Below are 22,258 nucleotides of genomic sequence, written 5' to 3'. Positions count from 1 at the left end.
AGATATATCAAACCTTATGCACAGATTATCTTACTCGCATCACAGGCCTAGCGTAAGCAAAAGATTTTGATTTGATTTGATTTGTTTGTTGTTTTACGCCGCACTCAGCAATATTCCAGCTATATGACGGCGGTCTGTAAATAATCAAGTCTGGACCAGACAATCCAGTGATTAATATCATGAGCATCGATCCACGCAATTAGGATACGATGACATGCATCAATCAAGTCAGCGAGCCTGACCACCCGATCCCGTTAGTCGCCTCTCACGACAAGCATAGTCGCCTTTTACGACAAGCATGGGTTGCTGAAGACCTATTCTACCCCGGATCTTCACGGGGATAGGATAGTAACCTTCACTTGTAAGGGTCTAAATGAAAGAGTGTTCAAGCTTGGTGTTTTGTTGATTGTTTGTTAGTGGAAAATAACATACAAGTGATATTTCGGTGTCATTTTATTTCAGGCAACAGTACTGCACGTACAGCAGGCAACAGTACTGAAAGTACACCAGGCAACAGTACTGCACGTACAGCAGGCAACAGTACTGAAAGTACACCAGGCAACAATACTGAACGTACACCGGGCAACAGTACTGAACGTACACCAGGCAACAGTACTGCACGTACACCAGGCAACAATACTGAACGTACACCGGGCAACAGTACTGAACGTACACCAGGCAACAGTACTGAACGTACACCAGGCAACAGTACTGAACGTACACCAGGCAACAGTACTGCACGTACACCAGGCAACAGTACTGAACGTACACCGGGCAACAGTACTGAACGTACACCAGGCAACAGTACTGAACGTACACCAGGCAACAGTACTGAACGTACACCAGGCAACAGTACTGCACGTACAGCAGGCAACAGTACTAAAAGTACACCAGGCAACAATACTGAACGTACACCGGGTAACAGTGCTGAACGTACACCAGGCAACAGTACTGCACGTACAGCAGGCAACAGTACTGCACGTACACCAGGCAACAATACTGAACGTACACCAGGCAACAGTGCTGAAAGTACACCAGGCAACAGTACTGAACCTACACAAGGCAACAGTACTGAACCTACACAAGGCAACAGTACTGAACGTACACCAGGCAACAGTACTGAACGTACACCAGGCAACAGTACTGAACATACACAAGGCAACAATACTGAACGTACACCAGGCAACAGTACTGAACCTACAACAGGCAACAGTACTGAACGTACACCAGGCAACAGTACTGAACGTACACCAGGCAACAGTACTGAACAAGCACCGGGCAACAGTACTGCACGTACACCAGGCAACAGTACTGAACCTACAACAGGCAACAGTACTGAACGTACACCAGGCAACAGTACTGAACCTACAACAGGCAACAGTACTGAACATACACCAGGCAACGGTACTGAACGTACACTAGGCAACAGTACTGAACGTACACCAGGCAACAGTACTGAACGTACACTAGGCAACAGTACTGAACGTACACCAGGCAACAGTACTGAACATACAGCAGGCAACAGTACTGAACGTACACCAGGCAACAGTACTGCAAGTACAGAAGGCAACAATACTGAACGTACACCAGGCAACAGTACTGCACGTACACCAGGCAACAGTACTGAACGTACACCAGGCAACAGTACTGAACATACACCAGAGTACAAGTGTGTTGGTGGCATATGTAAATGCGAAATAGGTTACAGCATTGACCCCGCAACAAAAAGATGCAGGTTACTTTCTGGTAATTAGATAGTGTGTGTTTGTTTGTTTGTTTGTTTGTTGTTTAACGCCGCACTCAGCAATATGACGGCGATCTGTAAATAATCGAGTCTGGACCAGACAATCCAGTGATTGACATCATGAGCTTCTTACTTCTTTGAATGTCATCGTATCCCAATTGTGTAGATCGATGCTCATGATGTCACTCACTGGATTGTCTGGACCAGGCTCGATTATTTACAGACCGCCGTCATATAGCTTGAATATTGCTGAGAGTGGCGTTAAACCACAAACAAACAAACATTTTAAAGAAAGGGAATATCTGACATTTTATTTCCTTTCCTGCTGCGCATTTGTCGATGTGAGCGCTTAAGGGGGTTGTTTCAGGGTCCTATATCTGTTGTTTATGGACGCGCATTCCCTCTGCACTCCGTTTGTCCAATGTATTCCTCATGACACACTTGGCATATTGTAACTTAAATACCACCTTTTGCTGAGAAGTCCGGGTAAGTTGTTGTTGATTTGTTGTTTTACGCCGCACTCAGCAATATTCCAGCTATATGTCGGCGATCTGTAAATAATCGAGCCCGGACCAGAAAATGCAGCGATTGATATAATGAGCATCGATCCACGCAATTGGGATCGATGACATGCTTCAACAAAGTCAGCGAGCCTGACCACCCGATTCCGTGAGTCGCCTGTTACGACAAGCATGGGTTGCTGAAGACCTATTCTACCCCGGACCTTCAGGGGTCAAGTCCAGGTTTTATACACGAATTTTTCAACTAGATAATAACAAATTCGACAAGTTCCCCGTTTACATTTTGAGAGACTGAATTCTGTAGATACATGAATCGAATTTGGAGCGTGTTTTTATGTGTATAAGTTAGGGACATAATGCCCGTCCATTTACAGATGAAGGTGGCTTCTTGACCGCTAAATGGATCGGGTGTTCATGCTCGCAATTGCGTTGATCAATGCTCATGATATCAATCACTGGATTGCCTGGTCCAGACTCGACTTTTTACAGACCGCCGTCATATAGCTGGAATATTGCTGAGTGCGGCGTTAAACAACAAACCAACAACAACAATCAATATGTGAAGCCCAAGACTGATGATATTTGCTGGGAAATTGCTAAAAGCAGCGTAAAACCATACTCACTCACTCACTCATCATGTCATAGCTTCACACTCGTGTTTTTCATTAATTTCAGAATGCAAGACCTTCAGCAATGAGTTCTTAGAATACAAGAACCATGTGCTTTTTGGATATAATGCCAAAACTATTCACTTCAAGACACTAAGCCACTGCATGAAGAGATGTCTGAAAACGAAGAAGTATCTTTGCAAGGCTGTCAACCGTGATTTCCGCTTACGTACCTGTTACACAAAATCCAAGACGTGGACCGAGGTCCCTGATGCCATCACTCATTCTTCGCCAATCTTCCATTACTATCAACGTCAGTGCAAGTGGTGAAGAGTGAACGCTACCTCATCATTGTGTCTATTCGGTGTAGGGGCGGTCGGGTAGCATAGTGGTTAAAGCGTTCGCTCGTCACGCCGAAGACCCGGGTTCGATTCCCGACATAGGTACAATATGTAAAGCCCATGTCTGGTGTCCCATGCCGTGATATTGCTGGAATATTGCTAAAAGCGGCGTAAAACCATACTCGCTCACACTGACACCGCATGTTGACATTATTTGAGAACAAGCCTTCGTACTAATGCTTGAATTGTAATGTATGTTTTTCGAACAGAATTTCAAACAGCGTCATACGAACCATGCTCAGAAGCTGTTTGATCAAGAGTACAACATTCAACCCCTCGGTAAAGCTTTCAAAAGGTTTTATTGTAGACATGTAGAGGACATTTCCAAATTTGACTCATCAGTGACAAAAATGATGTCCGATGCAATTCCCTATTTGGACTTGTACCATATGTTCCCGTGTATTTTCAGATGACCACTTGACTTGCCTTTGCATGTGTTTGTGACGAGTGCCTGCTGACAGGGTGCGCTTACCTTTTCGAAAACACCTGGTATCATCACTATGTGATGAAGATTCATAAACACATGCTCAATATAAGCAACCCTGCCTTCAGCAGAGATTTCTGAAGAACATAGAAACGTTTTGTCACTGTCGGGATTCGGGATTATTTTTTGCAACTGAGGATCTAATCATTAATATGTGTCGACATATGAATGTCGGGCTAAACTGTAACATCGTAATTAATGTATTTACTACGCAATCGGAAGTATTAATGAAGATCACTCATTGTAAGTATTAAACTTATTGTCAGTGGCATTCAATGTTAATGACTTTGTTTTTATTTTTCTCAATGTTTCGTGCTGTATTGTAATGTATTAAAATAGCAAAACGCAGTTCATTACTTACAGGTCATTAAGATATACTCAACAACAAAAGTTCCTGTGACACCAATATTTTAGTGTATTTTTCAAACAAGTAAAGTTTGGTTTTCAATATTGTAGTACATGTATGGAATCAAGTCACAAAAACGCGACAGAAAAGCTTGCATTCCATGCAAAAGTTGACTTTTCTGCAAGCCCCATGCCTTTCACTACCCAAGAATGGGTGTAAAAACACGTGCGTTAACGGGATTCCATATGCATTGTTTAGCATCGTGCTGACAACAACCACTCAGAAACACAACCAAATTACGCAATTATTCAACATGACGAAATGCCACGCCTGTCCGAAAATGAGCGTCTGCCAGCCATTGGTATGCTTGAAGCAGGATCGAGTCAACGTGATGTTAAACCGTTGCAAGACAGAAACACCAAATAGTGTTTTTGTCTTGCAACGGTTTAACATCACGTTGCAACGTTGGCAACGTTGGCAACCGACGAATGCAGTCAGAGGCCATCCTCGGAGTGGCAGGCCACGCGTAACCAATAATCGACAAGACAATTGGATTCCAACAACGCACCTACGAAATCGATTCCAGCCAGCAACAGTGACTGCAAGAAGCATCCCTGGCCTTCGACGAATATCTTCACAAACCGTACGTCGTCGCCTCAGATGTGCAGGTATTGTTGCCAGAAGACCCGCCAGACGTCCCATTTTGACAGGAAGCCACAGTCATCATGTCTACAGTGATGCAGACAGCGTCTACGCTGGAAGGCCATGCAGTGGGACAAGTTCTATTCACTGACGAGTTTCGTTTTCACTTCAGCCACAGCGATGGACGGATTCGAGTGAACCGACGTCGTGGTGAAACTTACGTCAATCATTGTGTCATGCAAGAAGATCGGTTCGGGGGCGGCAGCGTTATGGTATTGGATGGGATAACAGCAAGACAGGACCCGTTTGATAATGGTTGAGGGAAATCTCAATGGACAGCGCTACCGCGACAAGATCATCGGCCCGGTTGTTCTACTGTCTTTGCGTCGTCATGGTCCTGGCATTACCTTTCAACATGACAACTCCCGGCCTCATATTGCTCGACTTGTTCAGGATTCTCTTCAACAAAACAACGTGAATGTCATCCCCTGGCCGGCTTGCTCCCCTGATCTCTCACCAATCGAGCACATGTGGGATGAGATGGATCGGCGTCTTCGACGTCAACCACGAGATCCACAGACACTCCAGGAACTTCGAAACATGCTCCAACAGATATGGACAGATATCCCACAGGACTGCGACGCCTGGTCCATTCCATGAGACGAAGATGTGTGGCTTGCATCGCAACCAGAGGTGGACACACACGCTATTGATTTGTAAATTGACATTTTGGCATGTTCATGGTTTTTTTTAATGAAATCACGCATTTTTCGAAGTCAGTATGGCAAATTAAACCATTCGAACACTTACAGGAGTATTTTATCTGTTGCAAACCGAAATTGTTTCAGATTTGATTAAAAACATAACTTTGCATTAAATCTTATTCAATGTCACAGGAACTTTTGTTGTTCAGTCTATATATTTAATCACCAAAATGACGGGGCACGGTTTGAACAGTATTCCAGTTATATCATGGCGCGTTGGCTTAATGTGGGAGGAAAGTCCGATTTGATGCAGGCCTCAGACGTTTACCACTTCGATGAAACCCACGAGCACGGGTATGGAGCAGACAAACCAAGGAACATAATCGGGACGAACCGGAATTCGAACCCAGGATCATTGATTTCTGGCGTACCAAACTCAGCACGACCCGTGAAGATTCCGGGGTAGAATAGGTCTTCAGCAACCCATGCTTGCCGTAAAAGGTGACTGCTTGTCGTAAAAGGCGACTAACGGTATCGGGTGGTCGGGCTCGCTGACTTGGTTGATGCATGTCATCGATCCCAATTGCGTGGATCGATGCTCATGATATTAATCACTGGATTGTCTGGTCCAGACTCGATTATTTACAGACCGCCGTCATATAGCTGGAATATTGCTGAGTGCGGCGTTAAACAACAAACCAACAAACCAACCAACAAGCCTTTGTACTAATGTCTTGGATTGTAATGTATGTTTTTTCGAACAGAATTTCAAATAGCGTCATACGACTGAAACAACCAACAGACCAACCAACCCAACTCAGCACAGAGAATCGCAGCGCTTAAAACGACTGGGTCTCCCCATGCCATTGATCAGTTATGTGATTTATTACTCACGTTAAGACCGCGGCAGGATAATGTATAATTCAGGACGTGAGAAACACCTTCAGCAATTGCTATGAATTGTTCATGGGACTAGGAATTGACAGCATCATCAGTCCAACGCTGACGTGATAAAAAGGAAAAGAGTCAGATAGCAGTCATATAAACAGGACCGATAACCTTTATTACAGCATTGTGAATATTTCAGGAAATTTACAGGCTCAACTTTCAGTGGGTTTTAAAGGGGCCATTATGATTTCTCGCCTTTTTGCTCTGTAGTTGGTTGGTTGGTTTGTTGTTTAACGCCGCACTCAGCAATATTCCAGCTATATGACGGCGGTCTGTAAAATAACCGAGTCTGGACCAGACAATCCAGTGACTAATATCATGAGCATCGAACCACGCAATTGGATCAATGACATGCATTAACCAAGTCAGCGAGCCTGACCACCCGATCCCGTTAGTCGCCTTTTAATACAAGCATAGTGACCTTTTACGGCAAGCATTGGTTGCTGAAGACCTATTCTACCCCGGATCTTCACGGGTCGTTTTTTAGCTCTGTAACCGTTTATAGACTTTACTGAAGAAAAATGACGGGGGGCTAAGGAAAGTGTACACGCATGATTGATGGTGACCAAAAGAACACATAGAAATGGTTATACGTTGGTATTTGTTACGATTTTCCTAGTTGTTTTTTTGGACCTTAAGTTTGCAGTTTTTCGGGCACTGTTTCCAGTATAGAAACGTTTTGATAAAGTTTGTAATGTTTCGGTTCAAGTTATAGTTTCTTAGGCCCGGCAGTTTATAGTGAGTGAGTGAGTGAGTTGGGTTTAACGCCGCTTTTAACAGTATTCCAGTTATATCACAGCGTGTCAGCTTAATGTGGAAGGAAAGCCCGAAGTGATGCAGGTCTCAGACGTTTCGCTGCGGTGAAACCCACAAGCACGGGTATGGTGCTGACAAACCTAGAAACATAATCGGGGCGAACCGGGATTCGAACCCACAATCATAGGTTTCTGGCGTGCCCAAGGGACGCAACTCTGCACAGCGAATCGCGGCGCCTAAGACGACTGGGCCACCCGTGGCCCCAGGCAGTTTATTATACGAAAAGCAAATACGTAACTGTTTTCCTCTCACGTGTCAAGAAATGCGAGACCCGTGAAGATCCGGGTAAGAATAGGTCTTCAGCAACCAATGCTTGCCGTAGATGGCGACTATGCTTGTCATAAAAGGCGACTAACGGGATCGGTTGGTCAGGCTCGCTGACTTGGTTGATGCATGTCATCGTATATCAATTGCGTGGATCGACGCTCATGATGTCAATCACTGGATTGTCTGGTCCAGACTCGATTATTTACAAACCGCCGTCATATAGCTGGAATATTGCTGAGTGGGGCGTTAAACAACAAACAAACATCATGTGCTCGTGGGTTTCACCAATTGGTAAACGTCTGCATCACTTCGGGTTTTTATCCCACATCAAGCTAACATGGAGAATGCAATTATGGCGTGAGTTGTATTTTATGCCGTTTTTAGCAATATTCCTCAATATCACGGGGGGGGGGACACAAGAAATGGGCTTCATAAATTGTACCCATGTGGGGAATCGAACCCGGTCTTTCAGCGTGACGAACGGACGCATTAACCAACAGGCTATCCAACCGCCCCTATATTCATGGGACCCGTGAAGACCCGGGGTAGAATAGGTCTTCAGGAACCCATGCTTGCCGTAGCAGGCAACTATGCGTGTCGTAGTAGGCGACTAACGGGATCGGGTTGCAAGGCCCGCTTACTTGGTTGCATGGGTCGATGTTCATGATGTCAATCACTGGATTGTCTGATCCAGACTCGATTATGTACAGACCGCCGTCGAACAGCTGGAATATTGCTGAGTGCGTTAAACAACAACAACAACAACAACAAAAACAAAAACAAAAAACTATATTTGTGGAGATATATAGAGAATTTTGTTGGAGACAATGTAATTGGTACACATCACACAGACGGAGCATCGCTGTGTGGCCACATCGAGGAATCCACTAAAACTGCTAGTTGTACTCCCCTTTCTAATTTGATGGCGTTCTTCCTTTCCCATTGTCTGTCGTAGTCAAACGCCCTGAAATGTGAAACGTACATCAACTGATAGCGGCACTATAACAGGACTACAGATCAAAATCAAAATTACTAAAGACGTTTTCTTAATAGGTTATCCAGCACAGACATACAACCCAATACATGCGCTAATCATTGTATCAAAATACATGAGTTATAGATTTAAATATTCCAATCATACGCCCACGTTTAACCAACTCAAGGAAGAGCTCACACAACATAACTGCACAACCAAATATATAACATCAATACATGATAGCCAGAACCTCCTCAACAAATTTTTGTCAAATTGTCACTAAGTTGTTAGATTGGTTTGTTCTTTTACGCCGCACTCAGACATAATTCCAGCTATATGACGGCGGTGTGTAAATAATCGAGTCTTGACCAGACAATCCAGTGATTAATATCAGGAGCATCGAACCAGCCAATTGGGATACGATGACATGCATCAACCAAGTCAGCGAGCCTGACCACCCGATCCCGTTAGTCGCCTCTTACGACAACCATAGTCTCCTTTTGGGGCAAGCATGGGTTGCTGAAAACTTCAGAGAACTATGACCTCATTACTTCAAATGTTGAGAATCCCGGTTCGCCCCGATTATGTTTCTAGGTTTGTCAGCAACATACCCTTGCTCGTGGGTTTCACCGAAGTGGTAAACGTCTGGGACCTGCATCACTTCGGGCTTTCCTCCCACATTAAGCTGGCACGCCGTGATATAACTGGAATACTGTTGAAAGTGGCGTGAAACCCAACTCACTCACTCACTCACTCAAATGTTAATACTGTCTACTTCAGAGAGCTTTGACCTCATTACTTCAAATGTTGATACTAACTGTGTACTTCAGAGAACTATAATCTCATTACTTCAAATCTTGAGACTTACTGTGTACTTCAGAGAACTATGACCTCATTACTACCACTGTTGAGAATTACTGTGTACTTCAGAGAACTATGACCTCATTACTACCACTGTTGAGAATTACTGTGTACTTCAGAGAACTATGACCTCATTACTACAAATGTTGAGACTTGCTGAGTACTTCAGAGAACTATGATCTCATTACTTCAAAAGTTGTGACTTACTGTGTACTTCAGAGAACTATGACCTCATTACTACAAATGTTGAGACTTGCTGTGTACTTCAGAGAACTATGATCTCATTACTTCAAATGTTGAGACTTACTGTGTACTTCAGAGAACTATGCCCTCATTACTACCACTGTTGAGACTTGCTGTGTACTTCCCAGAACTGTGACCTCATTACTTCAAATGTGAAGACTTACTGTGTTCTTCACAGAACTGTGACCTCATTACTTTAAATGTTGAGACTTACTGTGTACTTCAGAGAACTATGACCTCATTACTTCAAATGTTGAGACTTACTGTGTACTTCAGAGAACTATGATCTCATTACTCCAAATGTTGAGCCCTACTGTGTACTTCAGAGAACTGTGACCTCATTACTTCAAATGTTGAGACTTACTGTGTACTTCAGAGAACTATGATCTCATCACTTCAAATGTTGATACTTACTGTCTACTTCAGAGAACTATGACCTCATGACTGCAAATGTTGAGACTTACTGTGTACTTCCCAGAAGTATGACCTTATTTCTACAAATGTTGATATTTCAGTGTACTTTCGAGAACTATGACCTCATTACTACAAATCTTGAGACTTACTGTGTACTTCAAAGAACTATGATCTCATTACTTCAAATGTTTCGACTTACTGTGTAATTCAAAGAACTATGATCTCATTACTACAAATCTTGAGACTTACTGTGTACTTCAGAGAACTATGATCTCTTTACTTCAAATGTTGTGACTTACTGTGTATTTCAGAGAACTATGACCTCATTACTTAAATTGTTTTGACCTACTGTGTACTTCAGAGAACAATGACCTCATTACTTCAAATGTTGAGACTTACTGTGTACTTCAGAGAACTATGACCTCATTACTTCAAATGTTGTGACTTACTGTGTACTTCCCAGAAGTATGATCCTGTCGTCAGCCACCACAATCAACTTAGTACTTCTAGGGCATTCATAGGAAAGTTGTGTCACGTGATCTGTCAGCGGGTCCACACTAACTAATACGTTTTTCTTATTCACGTAAAGCAGGACATTTTCTGTAAAAAGATATAAATTAAAGCGTCAAAACCATTTCCATTTTCGTAGGTGTGAGGTAAAGATTGGGTTTAACGTACGATAAATATCGCGTGTGTGTGTGTGTGTGTGTGTGTGTGTGTGTGTGTGTGTGTGTGTGTGTGTGTGTGTGTGTGTGTGGTGTGTGTGTGTGTGTGTGTGTGTGTGTGTGTGTGTGTGTGTGTGTGTGTGTGTGTGTGCACCAGATATACCGACAAGATCACGGACGCGGTCGACCAAATAAGTGAGAAGTTTCCTAAGAGTCAATTGTTCCATTCCGACAATATCGTAAGCGTCTGTCTATGGATCACTATCAAACAGTAAGGATACCAGATATTCGTACCCTGCCCGTCAGGTGGCATCGTCAGGTGGCATCGGTCACAAACACATGCACAGGCAAGCCACTTGTTCCCCAGAGAATTATCTCCGGAAATCCTTTCCTTTGCATGGCCATCCTACTGTTTGTTTGTTTTGTTTGTTGTTAACGCCGCACTCAGCAATATTCCAGTTATATGACGGCGGTCTGTAAATAATCGAATCTGGACCAGACACTTCAGCGGTTGACATCATATGGCGTTAAACAACAAACAAAAAAATAAAAAAAGCTGTGCACAAACTCCACGCTGCCACCCCCTTGTCCCTGTATCCTCCTTTACCTTTACTATCAAAGACCAGACCATACGTTTTCCCTGTGTTGATAGGGGTCCTTTTCTTCTCCTGTCCTGAGTAGGAGACACCAGATATATATCTCTTGTACTGAAAGCCAGTGCTCTCTACCTGTTCCGTCACCATGTACAGTGTCCTAAAACATAAATCGTTGCTGTTAACTAGGATTTAATACATGAATATATCATTTGAAGATTCTTTTGGGGTTGTAAATACTCTCTCGCAATTATATATTCGCATAATTACTTGAATGCAATGGTGTCAGGGTAGTACTCCCTTACTTGAAAGACAATGCACACACACACACACACACACACACACACACACACACACACACACACACACACACACACTCACTTGGTCTTGATATCAATAGCCATTCTTGTTCCACTGACTGGAATATCCCGGTGAACATCCTTTATGAACAATGGGTCACTTCTCTCCACAGTACTAAGGCTGTAGATACACACTGGGCACCTTCCCCCATCCTTGATGGTGATGGTCCCAATTAAGAACAATCGGTCTTCATTTGTGTCCATCGCAAACATTGAAGTCACTCCTGATTTTGAAAAAAAGAATACCGCAGGTGCCATGATCTCGAATGATGTTTTGTTATATTTGTTTGTTTCTGCTAACACTGCACTTAGTACCATTCAAGAGTCCAAAACACCATCTGAAGCGGTGGGACAGCCTGGTCGTTACGCCGTTCGCTCGCTCCTTTGACTCCCCACACCCCAATGTGTGAATTCCTTTCCTAGTGTCCCCCGCCATGATATTGCTGGAATATTGCTAAAACCGGCGTAAAACCAAACTCACTCAAAGAATCGTACTACGATCTAGGATCGTTCTTATTTCTTTGCACACATGAGTGCAGTCATCATTTTGGGTATCTTGCATAATATCAGTCACTTGATTGTCCGGTCCAGACGCGATTATTTACAGACAGCGTGGATTATTGCTGAGTGCGAAGATAAACAACAAACTAAAACCAGGTCTGTATCACAGGGTCTATCATCTATACTGAGCAAAATGAGTTAGGGATCATGATTATTTTTAGGGCTATTTTTTACGAACTTGAGTGCGCTGTCTTCACAACAAAAAATCCAAATAAATCATAATCCCTAAACTTTTCTGCACAGTATATATTACCTGTGCCTCCTATGCGAAGATACTCCGGTGTCAAGTCTTGCCCAGTGAGATAGCCGATGGCAATGTTGTTCTTCTTACCATAGATAAGGCGCTTGTTTTTGGAGTCATAGCCAACATACTGACATCTGACAGTGCTCCCTATCTGCATAGATGAGTCCTTGTGGAAATTGTACCTGTACCACTTTCTGTTCGCCAGCACCAGGAGATCAGCAGAAACCAATATGATGTTGCTCATCAAATTTGACGAATTTGTTGCATTTTTGCTATTTCCCGGACGGTCATTTGTGATGTTCTGAAGCGAATTGGTTGTGCTGGGAATGTTGGTACTTGTTATCACATTGGCTGACGGGGTATCAGAGGCAACAGTAGCAGTACCCACAAAACCTGTTATGGGAATTGTCTTTGTAGGGACTTCATCACCACGACCACCACCAGCAGTGGAAGCAGCGGAACCGGTCGTGCCATTCGTCACCACTCGCCCCTTTCCGTAACCTGCAAGAAGACTCGTCCCCATATCGATGAATGTCATGTGCGTAAATACGACAAACCAATCAGAAAGCGCCTTTGATTTCAAGTTGTTATCAAAGAATCCCTCAGAAATAATTTTGATTTTACATATGTCTTGCATATAAAAATATACCAAGGACACAGTTAGATGTGTTCAATCATACTGTATAATTCCGCATGTCCAGGTGTGCTTTAAATTGCATCTGAAATATATATAATATACGGGGAAATATATGTGAACCATTACGCAACGAGTTGACAATTGTTTTAGGTATGCCCGTTTGCGCTAAGACGGAACCCGGTCGCAAAAAAGGCTATGAGAGGGGCACGAGTCGCTATTCGGCTTGTCCCGGAATAACACGAGTTGGTCACGAACGCGGTCGTGCTTAAAGTAGTGGACGCTGCAACTGTAACAACATCAAAGTATTACCAGCGGTACAGGACCTGTCGCAGAAGCGGTGTGTCAGGTACTAGGATCATTATTGGATTCGTCTTGTTTGTTTGTTGTTTTACGCCGCACTCAGCTTTATGACGGCAGTCTGTAAATAATCGAGTCTGGACCAGATAATCCAGTGATTGACGTCATGAGTATCGATCTACTCAATTTGGATATGATGGCATGCATCAACCAAGTCAGCGAGCCTGACCACCCGATCCCATTAGTCGCTTCTTACGACAAATCATAGTCGCCTTTTACGGCAAGCATGGGTAGCTTAGTTTTGAGTCCCACATAGAAACGTATAAATGCCATTTAGAACGTTGTCAAATGTAACAAGCTATATTTTGGATAACACTTCCTTAGTAAAGTACAGATGATTGTACTTTTTTGGGTTGAGTCCCATCCGGGATTGGAACCCACACTGCCAGAGTGAGGCATTTAATCGCCAGCACGCAAAGTCAGCGATCTAACCCACTCAGACACCGAGGCTTCCACAAAATGAAAGTCCGACAACTGGTAGTCTAGATCACGTACTTTGTGTACCCTTCTGACAAGTGTTAATTGGCACGGCTCCCAACCCAATTAAGTACTAGAATCTGTACTATTCTGGTCTATAGTTCTGCTCATTTTACTGACTTGTCCACCCGTGAAGATCCGGGGTATAAAAGGTCTTCAGCAGCCCATGCTTGTCAGACCCGTGAAGATTCCGGGGTAGAATAGGTCTTCAGCAACCCATGCTTGCCGTAAAAGGTTACTATGCTTGTCGTAAGAGGCGACTAACGGGATCGGGTGGTCAGGCTCGCTGTCTTGGTTGATGCTTGTCATCGATCCCAATTGCGTGGATCGATGCTCATGATGTCAATCACTGGATTCTCTGGTCTAGACTCGATAATGTACATGCCTCTGTCATATAGCTGGAATATTGCTGAGTGCGGCGTTAAACAACAAACAAACAAACAAACAAACAAAGTTGAGTACACTCGTCAGGTTAACACTCACCTCCGTCCCCCTGTGTATATCGGTGACACGACAGCCAAGTTGTAACGGTAAGTCTGGCGTGAGGGGCACCCCTGTAGGCGATGTCTACATCAACGATGCAGACGTGAGTGGTTGTGTTGCCACAAGGTGACTCTTCAGCCATGGACATCAACAGCGACGACAAAAACATCAAAACTTTACACAAACTGTTAACCATTGTTAGCACTGGACGGGACCACATGATACTCACTTTCATAAATGACACTGACGAACCATTGTGATATCCGTAGATTCTTATATTGGAGATTTTAAACTGCAGAATGTTTAGTAAAGTTGGCCCCAGTAGAAGCGATACTGGCCTTGCGCAGTGCAATGGTGCAGTGGTTAAATTGTAGGTCTGTCAGGCATCAAGGTGAGTTCAATTCCCAGCCTTGGTCCAATGCCCACTCTCATAATATTGCTCGATACTGCTAAAGGCAAAACACACTCAACATAAATTGTGTTGCACTGATTGAAGTTAACCGCTGCACCTTTGCACGCAGGTACGCATCTTCATCATGTTGATAACCATCTTCTGGGGCACATGCATCCTCAATCCAAACCTCACGTCATTGTTGCTTCCCTTAGATACCAGGATTCGCTGATCCTAAGTTTGAAGCGTCCCGATTATAACCCCTGGTCTGTCAGCACCGGACCCGTGGTCGAAGGTTTAATCAAACGTCTACGACCGCCACCATGCCCACATTAAACTGACACCCTGTGATTTGACAAACAAGCTGTTCAAAGTCCACACACGCCGGCCTTATTGCATGGAAGTAATGTGATTCAGTCGTGTGTTACGCCGCAGTTTGTACAATGCCATCCATATCACAGCGCGGAGACACCAGAGATCGGCTTAGGGACAAGAGAACGGCAGTTGTTCTGTACGTCTAGTCATGGATTGACGGAAACGCATGTTATTAATTATTCCTGTGGTAGGAACACTTGTATCTAAATCAGATGCACAATCTGATCCGTTGCCAAACAACTTATTTGATAGTCTAATTTGATAGCAAAACATATCTGTGGTTACTTGGTTACAGCAACGAACATATATGTGTTTCGCTTCACATGGTACTCATGTTTGTCTGTTGTTTAACGCCGCACTCAGCAATATTCCAGCTATATGACGGCGGTCTGTAAATAATCGAGTCTGGACCAGACAATCCAGTGATTGATATCATGAGCATCGATCCACGCAATTGAGATCGATGACATGCATCAACCAAATCAGCGAGCCTGACCACCCGATCCCGTTAGTCGCCTTTTACGACATGCTTAGTCGCCTTTTACGGCAAGCATGGGTTGCTGAAGACCTATTTTACCCCGGATCTTCATGGGTCTCGCATTTCTTGATACGTGAGAGGAAAACAGTCTGACGACCATACTGGCCAGTTACGTATTTGCTTTTCGTATTATAAACTGCCGGGCCTAAGAAACTATAACTCTTACGACAAGCGTTGTCGCTTTTTACGGCAAGGATGGGTTGCTGAAGACCTATTCTACCCCGGAAAGGGAGAGGTATCTGATTCAAAGGGTGAGACAGTGTTCCGGCAATATATCGGGGGTACACTGCGGTTTGTCATGACAGAATTCTGCATAGAACTCGGACACGTTACCCCCTCCTCCATCCGTACCATATCCGGTTTTAGGTGCGCATGCGTAGCGTCTTTAGTACGAAATGTCAATAAATATGACAACACCTCGATAGTTTGTTTGGCGAGATGAGAATTATAACCAACTTTCCTGCTGATGCTAAACTTGGCTCCACTATTGTTTTCATTCAATACCGTTTGTTTGTTTGTTTGTTTGTTTGTTTGTTTGTTTGTTTGTTTGTTTGTTTGTTTGTTTGTTTGTTTGTTGGTTGGTTGGTTGGTTGGTTGGTTGGTTATTTAACGCCGCACTTAGCAATCGTCAAGCCATATGACGGCGGTCTGCAAATAATCGATCCTGGAACAAACAATCAAGTGACATCATGAGCATCGATCCACGCAATTGGGATACGATTCTTAAAAAGCGCACTTGGCAATTTTTGTCATTACTTTAAGTAATATTCCTTAAAGGGGGATGATTTGTTTTCTCTCTATAACTATTATCACAATGCAACTATCTTGGTTAATTAACCATCGCGACATTTCGTGATTCTATTTCAAGTGGCGAGGACATTTGGGACAGTAGGGACAGTTGGGACAGGAGGGACAGTTGGGACAATAGGTACAGATGGGACAGTTGGGACAGTTTGGACAGTTGGGACAGGAGGGACAGTTGGGACTATAGGTACAGATGGGACAGTAGGGACAGTTGGGACAGTTGGGACAGTAGGGACAGTTGGGACAATAGGTACAGATGGGACAGTTGGGACAGTAGGGACAGGAGGGACAGTTGGGACAGTAGGGACAGTTGGGACAGTAGGGACAGTAGAGACAGTATGGACAGTTGGGACAGGAGGGACAGTAGGGACAGGATGGACAGTTGGGACAATAGGGACAGATGGGACAGTTGTGACAGTAGGGACAGGAGGGACAGTTGGGACAGTAGGGACAGTTGGGACAGTAGGGACAGTTGGGACAGTTAGGACAGTTGGGACATTTCGGAAAGGAGGGACAGTAGGGACAGTTGGGACAGTAGGGACAGTAGGGACAGTTGGGGCAGTTGGGACAGTAGGGACAGTAGAGACAGTTGGGACATTTCGGAAAGGAGGGACAGTAGGGACAGTTGGGACAGTAGGGACAGTAGGGACAGTTGGGACAGTAGGGACAGTTGGGACAGTAGAGACAGTTGGGACAGTAGGGACAATTGGGGCAGTGGGGACAGTTGGGACAGTTGGGACAGTAGGGACAGTTGGGACAGTAGGGACAGTTGGGACAGTTGGGACAGTAGGGACAATTGGGGCAGTAGGGACAGTAGGGACAGTTGGGACAGTAGAGACAGTAGGGACAGTTCGGACAGTAGGGACAGTAGGGACAGTAGAGACAGTAGGGACAGTAGGGACAGTAGGGACAGGAGGGACAGTAGAGACAGTTGGGACAGTAGGGACAGTAGGGACAGTAGAGACAGTAGAGACAGTAGGGACAGTAGAGACAGTAGGGACAGTAGGGACAGTAGGGACAGGAGGGACAGTTGGGACAGTAGGGACAGGAGGGACAGTAGGGACAGTTGGGACAGTTGGGACAGTAGGGACAGTAGGGACAGTAGAGACAGTAGGGACAGTTGGGACAGTAGAGACAGTTGGGACAGTAGGGACAGTAGAGACAGTTGGGACAGTAGGGACAGTAGGGACAGTAGAGACAGTTGGGACAGTAGGGACAGTAGGGACAGTAGAGACAGTCGAGACAGTTGGGACAGTAGGGACAGTAGGGACAGTAGAGACAGTTGGGACAGTAGGGACAGTTGGGACAGTAGAGACAGTTGGGACAGTAGGGACAGTAGGTACAGTAGGGACAGTAGAGACAGTAGGGACAGTAGGGACAGTAGAGACAGTTGGGACAGTAGAGACAGTAGGGACAGTAGGGACAGTAGGGACAGTAGGGACAGTAGAGACAGTTGGGACAGTAGGGACAGTAGAGACAGTAGGTACAGTAGGGACAGTAGAGACAGTAGAGACAGTTGGGACAGTAGGGACAGTAGAGACAGTTGGGACAGTAGAGACAGTAGAGACAGTAGGTACAGTAGGGACAGTAGAGACAGTAGAGACAGTTGGGACAGTAGGGACAGTAGAGACAGTTGGGACAGTAGGGACAGTAGAGACAGTTGGGACAGTAGAGACAGTAGGGACAGTAGGGACAGTAGGGACAGTAGAGACAGTTGGGACAGTAGGGACAGTAGAGACAGTTGGGGCAGTAGGTACAGATGGGACAGGAGGTACAGTAGGGACAGTAGGGACAGTAGAGACAGTTGGGACAGTAGAGACAGTTGGGACAGTTGGGACAGTAGGGACAGTAGGGACAGTTGGGACAGTAGGGACAGTAGGGACAGTAGAGACAGTAGGGACAGTAGGGACAGTAGAGACAGTAGGGACAGTACGGACAGTACGGACAGTAGGGACGTATTTCTACCCTAACAGCCGACGCGTCTGCTGTGGAATTTGAGGGTACGATCACCATGTTGCACCGAGATCACCAATAAACGTCCAATGTGACACGACAGTGTCACCCGGCCCCCGAGACACGTGATGGATCTGAATGTCTTTTTTAATCACCACAATGCTTGGGTGACAATAACGGTTTGTATAGCCGCTGTATACAGGAGTGTGGGAAAGGGCTCTGTTTGGGAAAATGATGTTTGTTGGAAGACTGCCACATCTGCTATGATTGAATAAAGATTTATAATAGGTGGTATACTTGATCCCTGGTCGACATAGCCACACACCTATATACCCTGTGTGTCAGTGTGACCTTCGAGCATTTTTTTTAATCACTGGAGTGGTGGGATAATCCACTTGGAAGGGGGGAATCATCTGCTTCTGATTGTCAATAAATATGACAACACCTCGATAGTTTGTTTGGCGAGATGAGAATTATAACCAACTTTCCTGCTGATGCTAAACTTGGCTCCGCTATTGTTTTCATTCAATAACGTTTGTTTGTTTGTTTGTTTGTTTGTTTGTTTGTTTGTTATTTAACGCCGCACTTAGCAAATAATCGAGTCTGGAACAAACAATCAAGTGATATCATGAGCATCGATCCACGCAATTGGGATACGATTCTTAAAAAGCGCACTTGGCAATTTTTGTCATTACTTTAAGTAATATTCCTTAAAGGGGGATGGTTTGTTTTCTCTCTATAACTATTATCACAATGCAACTATCTTGGTTAATTAACCATCGCGACATTTCGTGATTCTATTTCAAGTGGCGAGGACATTTGGGACAGTAGGGACAGTTGGGACAGGAGGGACAGTTGGGACAATAGGTACAGATGGGACAGTTGGGACAGTTGGGACAGGAGGGACAGGAGGGACAGTTGGGACAGTAGGGACAGTTGGGACAGTAGGGACAGTAGAGACAGTTGGGACAGTAGGGACAGGAGGGACAGTTGGGACAGGATGGAAAGTTGGGACAGTAGGGACAGTTGGGGCAGTTGGGACAGTTGGGACAGTAGAGACAGTTGGGACAGTTGGGACAGTAGGGACAGTAGGGACAGTTGGGACAGTAGGGACAGTAGGGACAGTTGTGACAGTAGGGACAGTAGGGACAGGAGGTACAGTTGTGACAGTAGGGACAGTAGGGACAGTAGAGACAGTAGGGACAGGATGGACAGTTGGGACAGTAGGGACAGTAGAGACAGTTGGGACAGTAGGGACAGTTGGGACAGTAGAGACAGTAGGGACAGTAGGGACAGTAGGGACAGTTGGGACAGTAGGGACAATTGGGGCAGTAGGGACAGTTGGGACAGTAGGGACAGTAGGGACAGTAGAGACAGTAGGGACATTAGGGACAGTAGGGACAGTTGGGACAGTAGGGACAGTTGGGACAGTAGGGACAGTAGGGACAGTAGGGACAGGAGGTACAGTTGGGACAGTAGGGACAGTAGGGACAGTAGAGACAGTAGGGACAGTACGGATAGTACGGACAGTAGGGACGTATTTCTACCCTAACAGCCGACGCGTCTGCTGTGGAATGTGAGGGTACGATCACCATGTTGCACCGAGATCACAAATAAGCGTCCAATGTGCCACGACAGTGTCACCCAGCCCCCGAGACACGTGATGGATCTGAATGTCTTTTTTAATCACCACAATGCTTGGGTGACAATAACGGTTTGTATAGCCGCTGTATACAGGAGTGTGGGAAAGGGCTCTGTTTGGGAAAATGATGTTTGTTGGAAGACTGCCACATCTGCTATGATTGAATAAAGATTTATAATAGGTGATATACTTGATCCCTGGTCGACATAGCCACACACCTATATACTCTGTGTGTCAGTGTGACCTTCGAGCATTTTTTTTAATCACTGGAGTGGTGGGATAATCCACTTGGAAGGGGGGAATCATCAGCTTCTGATTGTCAATAAATATGACAACACCTCGATAGTTTGTTTGGCGAGATGAGAATTATAACCAACTTTCCTGCTGATGCTAAACTTGGCTCCGCTATTGTTTTCATTCAATAACGTTTGTTTGTTTGTTTGTTTGTTTGTTTGTTTGTTTGTTTGTTTGTTTGTTATTTAACGCCGCACTTAGCAAATAATCGAGTCTGGAACAAACAATCAAGTGATATCATGAGCATCGATCCACGCAATTGGGATACGATTCTTAAAAAGCGCACTTGGCAATTTTTGTCATTACTTTAAGTAATATTCCTTAAAGGGGGATGGTTTGTTTTCTCTCTATAACTATTATCACAATGCAACTATCTTGGTTAATTAACCATCGCGACATTTCGTGATTCTATTTCAAGTGGCGAGGACATTTGGGACAGTAGGGACAGTTGGGACAGGAGGGACAGTTGGGACAATAGGTACAGATGGGACAGTTGGGACAGTTGGGACAGGAGGGACAGGAGGGACAGTTGGGACTATAGGTACAGATGGGACAGTTGGGACAGGAGGGACAGGAGGGACAGTTGGGACAGTAGGGACAGTTGGGACAGTAGGGACAGTAGGGACAGTTGGGACAGTAGGGACAGGAGGGACAGTTGGGACAGGATGGAAAGTTGGGACAGTAGGGCCAGTTGGGGCACACCTATATACTCTCTGTGTCAGTATGACCTTGGAGCATTTTTTTTAATCACTGGAGTGGTGGGATAATCCACTTGGAAGGGAGGAATCATCAGCTTCTGATTGGCGTTTTGATTAACCGTCTGTGATTGACAGATGAGCTAATCCATCTGTGATGGGCAGATGGGATAATCCATCTGCGAAGGGTAGGTTGAAAACCTTTTATTTCGAGGAGTGGTGCACCTTTGACAGGAATGCCTTTTCCGCTTTGGGGGGGGGGGGGGGGGGGGGCTATTGCACTTCTATGGGGAAAGGCTAATACAGTTTTGGAAGGGTGGGGCTAAACAAAACAGGGAACCAACTGTTAACAAATCCCAGTTGTTATGCCATAAATAGTATCGACTTAACCAAGCAGAGCCACACTTATTGCAACAATTACTGACCAATGTACGAATCATGCTAAAATAAAACACTGGATGACCATTTGATGAATACATGCACATTGCTATTACAAACTGGCGCTGACGCCCTTGTATAGCATATGTTCAGTGATATAAGTTACATCAGGGAACTCGGAATGAATAATTAACAACATGCAGTCTTATTTTCAGATATGCTTCTCGTATTGATGGATCTAAATAAAAGGGGCGATCGGGTAGCCTGGGGGTTAAAGCATTCGCTCGTCACGCTGAGGAAACGGGTTTCGATTCCCGACATGGGTACAATGTGTGAAGCCCATTTCTGGTGTCCCCCGCCGTGATATTGCTGGAATATTGCTAAAAGCGGCGTAAAATCAAAACTCACTCACTCACTCTAAGACCCGTGAAGATTCCGGGGTAGAATAGGTCTTCAGCAACCCATACTTGCCGTAAAAGGCGACTATGCTTGTCGTAAAAGGCGACTAACGGGATCGGGTGGTCAGGCATGTCCAAATGCGTGGATCGATGCTCATGATGTAAATCACTGGATTGTCTGGTCCAGACTCGATTATTTTACAGACCGCCGTCATATAGCTGGAATATTGCTGAGTGCGGCGTTAAACAACAAACAAACAAACAAAACACTCACTCTAAATAAAAGCGACAAAACCCTTTCTTTAATCGTAAGAAATCTTTGCCTTTCTACGATTCCGAATATGTCATGAGCATGTATTTAGGAATCACTATGCAAAGGCAAGTCAATTATTCACATGGGCACATATGGTACGAAACAAAATAGTCGAAACAAACACTG

At 44.7% G+C, this 22,258-nt stretch overlaps 1 protein-coding gene across 1 annotated transcript; it reads right to left on the bottom strand.

Annotated features, from left to right (window-relative positions):
• Nucleotides 1-448: 448 nt before the first annotated feature.
• LOC125375864 (mucin-2-like) lies at nucleotides 449-19,700 on the bottom strand (the record flags this gene model as incomplete). The annotated part of the gene is made up of 6 exons (XM_048386769.1): nucleotides 449-543; nucleotides 11,248-11,393; nucleotides 11,615-11,816; nucleotides 12,407-12,548; nucleotides 16,957-18,420; nucleotides 19,545-19,700. Coding segments are annotated over 6 exons (2,205 nt in total), but the record flags the coding sequence as incomplete, so codon positions are not given.
• Between the last annotated feature and the right edge of the window lie 2,558 nt (nucleotides 19,701-22,258).

This window comes from Haliotis rufescens, unplaced genomic scaffold (genome assembly GCF_023055435.1).
Source record: "Haliotis rufescens isolate VD_foot unplaced genomic scaffold, xgHalRufe1.0.p SCAF_60, whole genome shotgun sequence".
Taxonomy (NCBI): Eukaryota; Metazoa; Mollusca; class Gastropoda; order Lepetellida; family Haliotidae; genus Haliotis; species Haliotis rufescens.
This window is presented reverse-complemented; position numbering and strand designations above follow the sequence as displayed.